At 36.9% G+C, this 10,711-nt stretch overlaps 1 protein-coding gene and 1 long non-coding RNA gene across 3 annotated transcripts; one reads left to right on the plus strand and one right to left on the minus strand.

Moving 5' to 3' along the window:
• Positions 1-3,468: 3,468 nt before the first annotated feature.
• On the minus strand, positions 3,469-8,879 carry LOC117934998 (sterile alpha motif domain-containing protein 9-like). 2 transcript variants are annotated; one of them, XM_034857077.1, is made up of 4 exons: positions 8,780-8,879; positions 4,358-7,102; positions 4,077-4,154; positions 3,469-3,892 (listed from the first exon to the last, which is right to left on the minus strand). In XM_034857077.1, exons 2-4 carry the CDS (start codon positions 7,083-7,085, stop codon positions 3,630-3,632), a joined length of 3,069 nt encoding a protein of 1,022 aa, XP_034712968.1. In that variant the 5' UTR covers positions 7,086-7,102; positions 8,780-8,879; the 3' UTR covers positions 3,469-3,629. The 2 variants fall into 2 exon arrangements, with proteins under 2 accessions (XP_034712968.1, XP_034712969.1); XM_034857078.1 differs by having other exon boundaries at positions 3,803-3,892; positions 4,068-4,154.
• Positions 8,880-9,718: 839 nt separating this feature from the next.
• On the plus strand, positions 9,719-10,185 carry LOC117935103. Its single transcript, XR_004654665.1, has 2 exons — positions 9,719-9,884; positions 9,957-10,185. It is a non-coding gene; the product is annotated as an uncharacterized LOC117935103 (long non-coding RNA).
• Positions 10,186-10,711: the final 526 nt, after the last annotated feature.

A 10,711-nucleotide genomic window follows, 5' to 3' on the forward strand; every position in this document is an offset into this window, starting at 1 on the left:
ATACTATGACGTTTTTGTGAATTTTCTTGACATACTACACTATGACTTTTTTCCGACATACTATACTATGACTTTTTTAAACATGACTTTTTTCCGAAATACTATACTATGACTTTTTCTTCGACATACTATACTATGACGTTTTTGTGACTTTTTTCGGCATTACTTTTTTCCGACATACTATACTATGCCGTTTGTGACTTTTTTTGAACATACAATACTATGACTTCATTTTTTGACATACTATGACTTTATTGTGAATTTTTTCGAGGGGACTTATTTCCGACATACTGTACGATGACGTTTTTGTGAATTTTCTTGACATACTACACTGACATTTTTTCCGACATACTATGACGTTTTTGTAAATTTTCTTGACATACAACTTTTTTTGTTACTTTTTTCAAAAATACTATATACTGTGACGTTTGTGAATTTTCTTGACATACTATACTATGACTTTTTTGTGACTTTTTTCCAACATGACCTTTTTCCGCCATTGACTTTTTTGTGACTTTTTTCCGACATACTATACTATGACTTTTTTCCGACATACTATACTATGACGTTTTCGTGACTTTTTTCCGACATACTATACTATGACGTTTTTGTGAATTTTCTTGACATACTACACTATGACTTTTTCTTTGACATACTATACTATAACTTTATTGTGACTTTTTTCCGACATACTATACTATGACGTTTTTGTGAATTTTTTCGACACATTATTGTGTTACATTTTTTGTGACTTTTGTCAACATAATACACTATGACTTTTTTTTGACAGGAAATACCATGACGTTTTTTCAACATATACTATGGCTTTTTTTCATCATACTATACTATGACGTTTTTCCAACATGCTAAACTATGTTTTGGGGATTTTTCAAGGCATACTACACTATGATTAGTGTAGTATGTATAGTCAGTGACCTTTTTGTGACTTTTTCAACATTCTATAATATGAATTTTTATTAGTTTTTCGAAATTCTGCATTATGAGGTTTTTTGTGTCTTTTGTCGACATATTGTTCTGTGACGTTTTCTCGTGACTTTATTTGACAGACTTTACCAGGAATTTCTTTTCGACATACTGTACTATGACTTTTTGGTGAGTTTTTTCAACATTCTATACTATGAATTGTTATGAGATTTTTGACACTTTGTGTTATGAGGTTTTTGTGACTTTTGTCGACATACTGTACTATAACTTTTTTGACATACTATTATGTGACGTTATTGTGACTTTTATTTGACATACTATACCATGAATTTTTATGTGAAAGAGGAAAGTTTCTGTTAGATTTTCTGTTGCACGCAGACTGACCACTGAGCTGTGGAGAACACATTAGGCATTAGGCCAATGTATTTAACACACAAGCATTAAATGTGATAATAACAATGTAGTTGAATAATAAAATAGCCAAAACAACAGATTTTTTCTTGCTTAAGAACTCCTGAACCAAAAGGATATTGTTACAATTTTTATTTATCTGTCTGGGCACTATGTACATTTTCTTTCTAGATGACACAGTCAAATGTACAAATCATAATTGGTCAATCATTATTGAGTGTTACTGTGTGTAAAAGTGCAAATTGAACCGGAAATCTGGTTAGGGAGTAAATGAGTCTGTACGGACCAAAGTAAGGAGTGTGGACTGGTAGCTGGATTGGTACCAGTTCACCTCCTGGGCACTGCTATGTTGCTCTTGAGCAAGGCACCAAATCGCCCAACGGCTCGGGGCGCATGCCCAGCAGTCACGGCCCATCTGACATCTCTCCATTTGTGCATGTCTAGGACCAGAGTATGTGTGTATACTTGTGTAGTTGTAACAGTTCCCAAACTCACACGACTAGGGAAAGGTACAACGCATACAATTAAGGTAATGGGCGGATCTCTGATATCAATCAGCTATAATCTAGTCCTGCCTATTTTAATTACACAACTCCTGAATAAACCCTCCACCCTACAGACACCCTAATTGCCTTTAAATCGGCTCAATAACCACGCTAATAAAATAAAAAGGAGACCACAGATTGTAAGTTTAACTGCGTGTATTAATGACAACTTATTAAACATCGGACACACCCCCTCCCTACATACACGTTGAAGCATTCAAAGTATCCCACACATTTAAACACGTGTCCGCCAAAACAACCCAACGTCCCAACAAAAGAAATGTCATTCAATACATTTAAATAGTCCGGATCCGGATTAGCCAACGTGGAGAACAAACAAAACAAAACAAAACATGGCCGGAGAAGCGTGGCGAACAACTGTCCATACGGGCAACTTACACAACCTCGGCCCGGTCCGTTCAGCACCAGGGTCGCGGCCGTAGTCCCAAGGAGAAATCCCACTTTTGTAATCCACCGGAAAATATATTTTCTCCAGAGGCTGGTGTCTCCTGGAAAATTTGCCACGCTGCGCCCTCTAAACCCGACCGCTTCTTTCCGTCATTCTCTAGTCCAATCGATCAGCTGATGATTTCTTCACGTCACCACCCAGTGTCATTTTATAGAAGCATCCAGCAAGCATTTCAAAATTAAAGGACACAATACACCAACATCAGAACATACACAATCCCTGATACAAATCCAGGTCACTGAAAACAAAGCTATATATTTTATCAATAAGGTAAAAACAACAATACACTCCTGCATGTTCCCCACATATCATTTAGCCTCTATCAAAGATGGCCATGGGCAACCATTACATAGTGTGTTCTAACAACAGAGTAATTTTTTGTTTTTTAAATTTATATATAGAAAAGTATACATTATCTTTAATAATTACAATGACATTATTGTCTTTAACTGAAATCATTTTATTTCAGACAAAAATCTTATTGAAAAGTTTTGAGAAAAAAACTCCAAATGTCACAGTAGACAATCTCATTCTTTTGTCTCAACAATCTAGAGACAAGATAAAATGATGGAAAGAGCAGAGGTAACATGGGGAATTAAAAAGACCATATATTCCCTCTATTTTAGATTAAAACCCTCAATGTATTGAGCTTGTTCTGTTTACCATTAAACTGTATAATAATCTTTTTGTTAAAAAAATAAGTAAAACACACCGTCGATCATCATTAATCATACTAATCTTCATAATCTTAAGCAAACATAGCAAAACACCAAAATCATGTGTTCTTCCTTACGTAGAATTCTTGATGATAAAAAGCTTCAGAACTGTTAGATTGCCACATTTTAACCAACATAATCTGTGTCTTTAAAAATAAGGTTCACCATTAAAATTACATGAATATTTACATGGGCGAAAGTAATGAAAAGACTGAAAGTACAACTATTTCACTTGGCTTCTTTAGTAGTAAACTTTAAGTTGGTAGTACATTTCATAAATCCCCCCAAAAATGCTTAAAAAAATAATATATAAATGATCAAAGGTTCAGGAGCTTAATTTCATTACTCTTTTCATCTGAAGTGTCTGTTGTGCGATCAGCCAATACAAATGACCTGGATATAAATAACCAAATCAGTGCTTTCCTGATAAGTAGTATAGGGCGCTGGATTTAATGGATAGCATTGTGTCCACCGACTATTGTGTCAAAAGCTCACTTATTGTCAAAAGCTACAACACATATTTTTACAGTACATTTTGCACCTTTAATCAGATCCCTCAAGCTCATTGATGAGAGACCTCATACTCTTCATCCTTTTAAGGATTTCATAGAGAGCGTCTTTGCCCATTGTGCTGGAAGTCAAACTCTGAAGAATGCCACTCATCTGGTCTTGTTTGGATTTTAAAGCTCTCACAGCCTCATAGTTCTCATTTGAGATCAACCTCCTGTCCTTGAGCTTCAACAGGATGCCTTCTGTATCAGTCACTCTGTTAATCAGAACCATCTGATGGAGATCTATGAAATGACCTGAGGCAGGAAGATGAAAGCAAAAAAATCAAACTGCAATTACTAGAGGTTTTAACAGTCATATGTTAAAATTGTAAATAAAGTAACTGACAACAATTTGAGGGTAGCAATGGTGTTCAAGACCACTATATAAAGTCATTTTATCATTTCTCAATCCTAATTTGTGTTTTTACACATTACTTACCTCCATTGTTGTCCATCAAGGCAGAGAGTTGGGGTTTTCTTTCCTCTGGTTCTGGGTTAGCCATCTCTGAGGATTGTACTGCCACATACAATGAAATATTATTTTTCAGAAATGAAAAATAACATTAAAAAAATTCTACAGAAATGTGTCCCTACAAAAACACTATCAACAATACTAAAAATTTTAAACTAAAAGTAAGCCTTGAACTATTATTTTTTTATTTCTGCCGGGTGGGTATTTCATTATGCTCAAAATGATGTACCCTATATAACATTTCTTACCATTTTCTGCAGTTGTTTTCTGGATGGCAAAGGCTACAGGACCTCTGATGGTAAATCCATTGTAAAAGGAAACTTGGCAGTCTTCCTCGAGGCTGTTTCTCAGGTTTGCATCCATCTCAATCTCTGTACCACCAATGTTTGCGTAGACTCTGTGGTTTCGTACCACTCCTTCAACTTTGAGAAGACGGTCTTGGACATTCGGATCTTTGAAAATCTTCTCGTTGCTCCAATCTTGTATTGTTTCCTCATTTTGCTCAAGAAAAATTTCTTTGAGCACCTTTCTGTGAACAATTCTGGTCAGATCTTGACCTTTTCCAATGAAAAACAGAGGGGGGAGGTACCTTGATCGAAAGTGTGTCTTATATGCATAGTCATAGGAGCAGTGCATGCCCGGAATTAATTCCTTGAGGTCGTGGACACATTTCTCTTTACTGTCTGAAGGCCAGCACAGGAGGAGGGTTAACATGTGGAGCTCAGGTGAATCTTCGTGGATCAGAGGCATTTTCTCTATAAAATCAGTTAAATAATTGCAGTCAGAAGGAAACATTGCTCCCATATTTCTTAACATGATATGAGCAAGGATATAGTTGGCCAGAGCTGAGACCGAATCTCTTTGTAAAAAGATTTCTTCCCACCATGTAGTTATTTCCTTAAGGTCTGATTCAGTGCATTCTCTGTCAAGACATGAGAGTACTCCAGCGGATGTGTCGGCCAGGTTTTGCTTAAGCTTCTGGATGAGAGCAGCACCTTTTTCTTTGAAGTGCTTTGGTGGGGAGTCTCCGACATACTTCCTGTAGCAGTCTGTGGTGTCTTTAGAGATGTATGGGGGATCATCTTTTTTTATGTTAGGCTTTGAGTAAGTCAGATATTTATCAAAAAATGCACACTTCCTCTCAACCTCATCTCTTAGGCTGTTTATTAGATTGTAAAATCTGAAGAGTTTGTTGTCTCCAAATGATCCTAGGACAGAGCCCAAGGACACAGTCTTTGTGAGAACTCCTCTCCAAGTTATGTTCTGACGGACAAGTCGGTCATACACAAGGTTGCAAACTTGTAGATAACCAAACATCCCTCTGGTGTTAAACAAATGTGGGATTTTGGTCTTGCCATCCCCTTTCATGTCTGTCCCACGTTCATTTTCAGCAAGTTGTTCTTCTTCTTTGAAGGCTTCAATGGCCTTTTTAGCCATATGCAAAATTTCTCTTTGACTGGCAGAATGCTCCATGTTCTTTAAGTGGTTCTTATGGACTTGGCCCAGAGTGTCAGCAATAAATGAATTTTGGGGATCTCTTTGTTTTGCTCTCTTTGCCCACATTTCTGCCCGATTGTAGTCTTGTAGTTCTGAGTAATAAAAACGAGCAAGTGCCTGTGGAAAAAATGGATTTTGAGCAAACTTTTTAGACACCATTGCTAAAACAGATGCACTCTGACCATCACCCTCCATCCTTTGAATATCTAGAATCAGTCTAGAAAATCTTTCTGGCTCTTCTTTCATCTCGGTACTATTGTTTTGGATATCTTCTTCTTTGCTTTCTTTTGGTTTTGGTCTTCTTTTGGTTAACATGTCTTTGACAAAACCAACCAAAAATGCCGGAACCTCAGCTCTGCACAAAGTGGTCAACAGGTTTCTTGCTGTGTCACTTCTGGCCACACCCGCCTCTGCCATCAACTCAGTACAACACTGTGCTATCATAGGGTGAGCCATGCAGACTTTTTTTTCAGATGCTTCTGTGGTGAAGGTGATGATGAGATGGCTAAAGGGCTCCATTCTGTCCTCCATTGAAAAGTCTCCACGAATGTAGTCATCATGTTTGAAGAAGTCCAGGCACTGAGACTCCAGGAGATATGAGCCTGGTACGTAGGCATTTAGCAGGGATATGAAGGCAACAAGTTGGGTTTTCTTTGGTTTCTTTGCTCTTCGGACTGTGCTAAATACTTCGCATACTTGTTTGACGTAAGCTTGAGAGAAATTTGTTTGCATTATGTTGAAACCATGGAATTGGTTGCATTTGCCATGGTACTTTCTGCGAAGTTCTGTATTTTTTTGATCAAACTTTTGCTTTTCTGTGTCAGAAAGTACTTTTCGTAGTACAACATGGTCTCTGTTTTGTAGAAGGGCATCCTTTCTAACGCAGTTAAGTAATATCACCACAGACTTGTGGGTGACTATCTGCTGCTCAGCAATGATCATAATAATTTTCTCTTGTAGATTTTCCAAAATCTGCTCATCATTCACCAACAGCAGCACAGTGTTCTGGTGGCCTCGACTGCCTGCTGTGAAAAGGTAGACCACCTCTTCTGCAACATTTGTGATGTCTGAGGTTGAGCCTGTTAAAACAGCACTCCTGAAGGTCTTCCTTAAGTCCCATAACACCTTCATTGCAACTGTGGTCCCCCCACAGCCTGGCTGGTGGAACAGATTAACAATTGATGTTTCAGGGAATTTCCTTTTTCCTTGTGTTTTAATCTGTCTCACAAGTTTGTCGTATCCATCTCGTTTAATGAAAGGAGTTCCACTGCCATCTGATTCTGCCTGTTCACTAATATAAAAGTTTAACCATTTGGGTGGGGCCCCTCTGTAAAAGTTTTCCTCTGTCTGTTTAACTACTTCCGGATCAATGATTTCTCCTTCAAACTTATTTGCATAGAGAACATCCAACAGTGAGAGGGGGGATGTTTGATATATTTCCCCACCTCTAGCAGTGGACAAGGCAGGTCCATTTGCCATCTCGGACTTTCAGTTTCCTGCACATTAATAGATGAAAAGATGATATAGATACATCTGTTATCTGGATTATAAACACACACAAAATGCTACAAAGCTAGCATGCAACCATGAAAGACAGCTGCAGGGGAGAAATGTTAAACACCATAAAAAATTAGTTGTTTAAGTAAAATAAATAAATAATATATTTATTTTAATTGTTTTTATAGTTGCAAGTGGCCATGGTGTAAGGGGGTGGGTTTGGCCTCCACGTCATCTGTTACAATAAAACACTGCGCAGGGAGAGGCAATTGTTCTTTGTCTTTTATTTTACTCTCTAACACTCACTACCCTCATCGTGTAGCTGTCTAATTTGTTGCGTAATGCTCCGCTTGCTCTCCCTCACTCTCTAGTCTGGAGCCTTGTGGTTAGGCCTAATCTAGAAGAGAATTATTAGAATATCAATTAAGTAACTTATATATACTTTTATAAAAAAAAAAAGGCAACCGAACACTCTGCAGCCAGTTGACTTTGCATAGACTGTGGCTTCACTCAATGATTCTGATTAAGATAACGTTGATTGATTTGGCCCCATGAATCATTTACATTTGTATATATTGTATGAATTACAATTACATATTATAAAGCCTTTGTGAACCAGTTATCTGGTCTTACCATCCCATATTTTACAACAGCTAGTAAAAGTATTTTACTTGATCCTCTGCCTCCAGGTTCTCAAATGCACTGTGAACTGGAGCTTTTGGGGTTAGCCCCGTACATAAAATAGTAACTAATTCACAATGCTATGCACCGCTCAGATACAATGTAGGCCTACTGGGCATTTATCATTAATTAAAACATTTGTTTATAATGAGTTATTATTATCCTACTCCAACTTAGACAACAATGTCTCTGGTAAAATAGGCCCACTTAACATTAAATTAATATTGTTAACATTATTAATAATTGACATTATTCAAATACAATTTTAAAGTGCTTCACCTGCTGCTGGCCTGCTGGCAGTTTTGATCCAGCTCTGCAAAGTTGCAGATCTGTTAGCTGCTTCCTCTCTCCCTCTCTGTACTCAATGTACTATAATCTAGCAGGATTCAAGAGCCCAAACCATCACACCCCTGAGCCTTTTTCTAGTCTACAGAGCGCACACTAATATAACAGACGTACTAACTACAGTAGACTGCTGCTACAAAGGCTTCATTAGCTGTGTAACGTAGCATGATACGTTGATATATAAGTCAATGTTGTGCGATGTGGATGCAAATGTTACAAGCTGCACATTATTTGAAGCACGTGGATTTTTTTTTTACTATTCAAAGAGCTTTTTTTTTTTCTCCATAACTTCCAAAACTCACATGAAGGTGGAAGGCCTTTCCCTGTTTTTCGAAAGCAGTGACAAAGATTCTCTACTTCTCAGTGTGTGAGAATAAAAGCAAAGTCACGTGACTGGGGGCACAGGCAACAATAGCCCGTACCTGTGAACGCCCCTGAGTCAGAGAGGCTATTATTATCCATTGATGTATTAAAAGAGCTGTATTTGCATGGAGCTAGAACTGTGACAGTAAACTAGTATTGGCACTGACACTCAAGATACAGATTGACAGCAGAGTTAACTTCACCAAAAAGTTTGGTACCAAAATGTCGAATATTATCTTTTTAGTCTAAGTAAAACTTAATGTTTGCAGATATTAAATTTTTCTCACCTTTTTCCATATGATGCAGAAGTCTCTGAAGTCTTGAGAACATGTCATGTACTAAATAGCAGTGATTGGTAACTATGTGCTGTAAACTGAAAGGTGGTTGGATTAATATAGCCTTAAGTCACACCCACATTACACCCACAGTAGGTGGGTGTAACTACAGAAAGATATGTACAGCTGACTGTTTTCTTGCAACAGTATTGTTTTATTGGAAATGCTTACGAGGATTTTCCGTAAAGGGTGGGGAGCTTGATTTGATCTATGAAATGTTGATGACAGTTCACGGAAATTATTAATCTCAACAACGATAACAATAAATCACTGTCCTTTATATTTTTATTATTCAAATTTTTCAGAAACACATTGGTGTACATAATACAGCACAACAAATATGCATCTTTATCAGATTTAAAGAAAAAAAAAAGTAAGTAGAAAGGAATGGAATGACCTACTTAAAAATAATTGAAAATCCAGAAAAAATTCACAAAAAAAGAAATGAGAACTTGGTTGTACAAGTGGACACAGTAATTAAAATAAAACAGTGTTTTAAGGGTTTATTAGAATGTGCTTTCAGTTTAGTTTCCTTTAATCCTCACAAGGAAACCTAACAATGCAATCTTTCACTTTGTTTGACGGTTTCTATGGTGATTTAAACCCGTTCACCAGGTTTCACCAGAGTTGAATCACACTTCTGTTGTTCACTCAGAGCTTGGCATCGATGTTTTACAATTCAAATGACAAGTTCCCCTTGATTGATAAATTTAGCTCATTTTAGTTTTGTATGTTATGGATGACTGCAACTATTGATTATTTTCAAGATTAATCTTGTTCAGGTACCTCAAATTTAAAGAGCAGAGGTAATCTTTAGGTTTTGTGACACCTCAACCATCTTTGAAAAAAAAGCAAGTTCACACAGTATAGGTTAGCAAATATATTTTAATATATCATATTTATATTCATTTTAGCACAATGACAAAATGGCATAATTTCAGTTGTCTCATTTAAATCATGACAAAAAGCCACCTCTTAATATATTGGTTTCAATAATACCTCATATCATATTTTGTTGCAGTCATTGCAAAATGAATCCTAAAGTACTTCTTGTCCTGTGAGAGGAAAACCTAAGCAGACGTTTGTAACAGCATTAAGCCCATGGCATCCAACGGGGTTATTTCATGAGCTATGGGAAAATTAAAAAATGTATGTTATGACGCTCTTCTCTGTTTTAAGCAGTGTCACATCCTCAAACACCACATCAGTTTTTTGTCACTGGGACAGCACTGGATCACTTCACTGACTCAAACTAAATGAAACTGTGTGCACATTATTTAACAGCTGTAAGTCTAAATAATCACACTTGTAGAGCAATTCGACTGAGAAACATAATGAACTGGATTGACAATGTGGGGGAAACCATCACTTGCTACACCGTTTGAAGCACAACAACAAAATAACAAGCAAAAGACAAGAGAAAACATCCCACTGGCTGACTCTTAAGGCAAAGACTCACAGGGCTACTCTCAGTGCCTGGGAATGAGCTCTGCAACATTACTTCAAAATGTTTAAATGTATAGTTCAAATGTTCACATTTTCTGATCTTGATCAATAGGAATTTAATTAGCAGCTGAAAATGACGTTTCAATTCTAAACCCTGCAGGTGCATTTTGGGAAACTCTCTGCTACTTGGAGGTCGGTGTTTCAAAATCACAGAAACCTCAAAGCCATTGAAATAATGTGTATATTACTAACACATTATAATTTTTAAGTCCCGTCTGATGCATCTGTAGAAACCTACACTCGTCTAATTTTAAATCAAAACTTAAACCACACCACAGGAATGTATTTCAGTTAACTCTACAATAACAACTCTGACCAGACACTCAGCATTCCCCACATTAACACACATTACAATCATAAACTATAATTTACAGCATT

This window comes from Etheostoma cragini, chromosome 19 (genome assembly GCF_013103735.1).
Source record: "Etheostoma cragini isolate CJK2018 chromosome 19, CSU_Ecrag_1.0, whole genome shotgun sequence".
NCBI classification, from domain to species: Eukaryota; Metazoa; Chordata; class Actinopteri; order Perciformes; family Percidae; genus Etheostoma; species Etheostoma cragini.

Excerpts from the sequence above, each read along its gene's own strand:
- LOC117934998 (XM_034857077.1), bottom strand. The coding sequence starts at position 7,085 with ATGGCAAATGGACCTGCCTTGTCCACTGCTAGAGGTGGGGAAATATAT. Across the intron at positions 4,155-4,357 it reads GAAAACAACTGCAGAAAATG|TACAATCCTCAGAGATGGCT; the intron begins GTAAGAAATGTT and ends TGTATGTGGCAG. Across the intron at positions 3,893-4,076 it reads CTTGATGGACAACAATGGAG|GTCATTTCATAGATCTCCAT; the intron begins GTAAGTAATGTG and ends TTCCTGCCTCAG.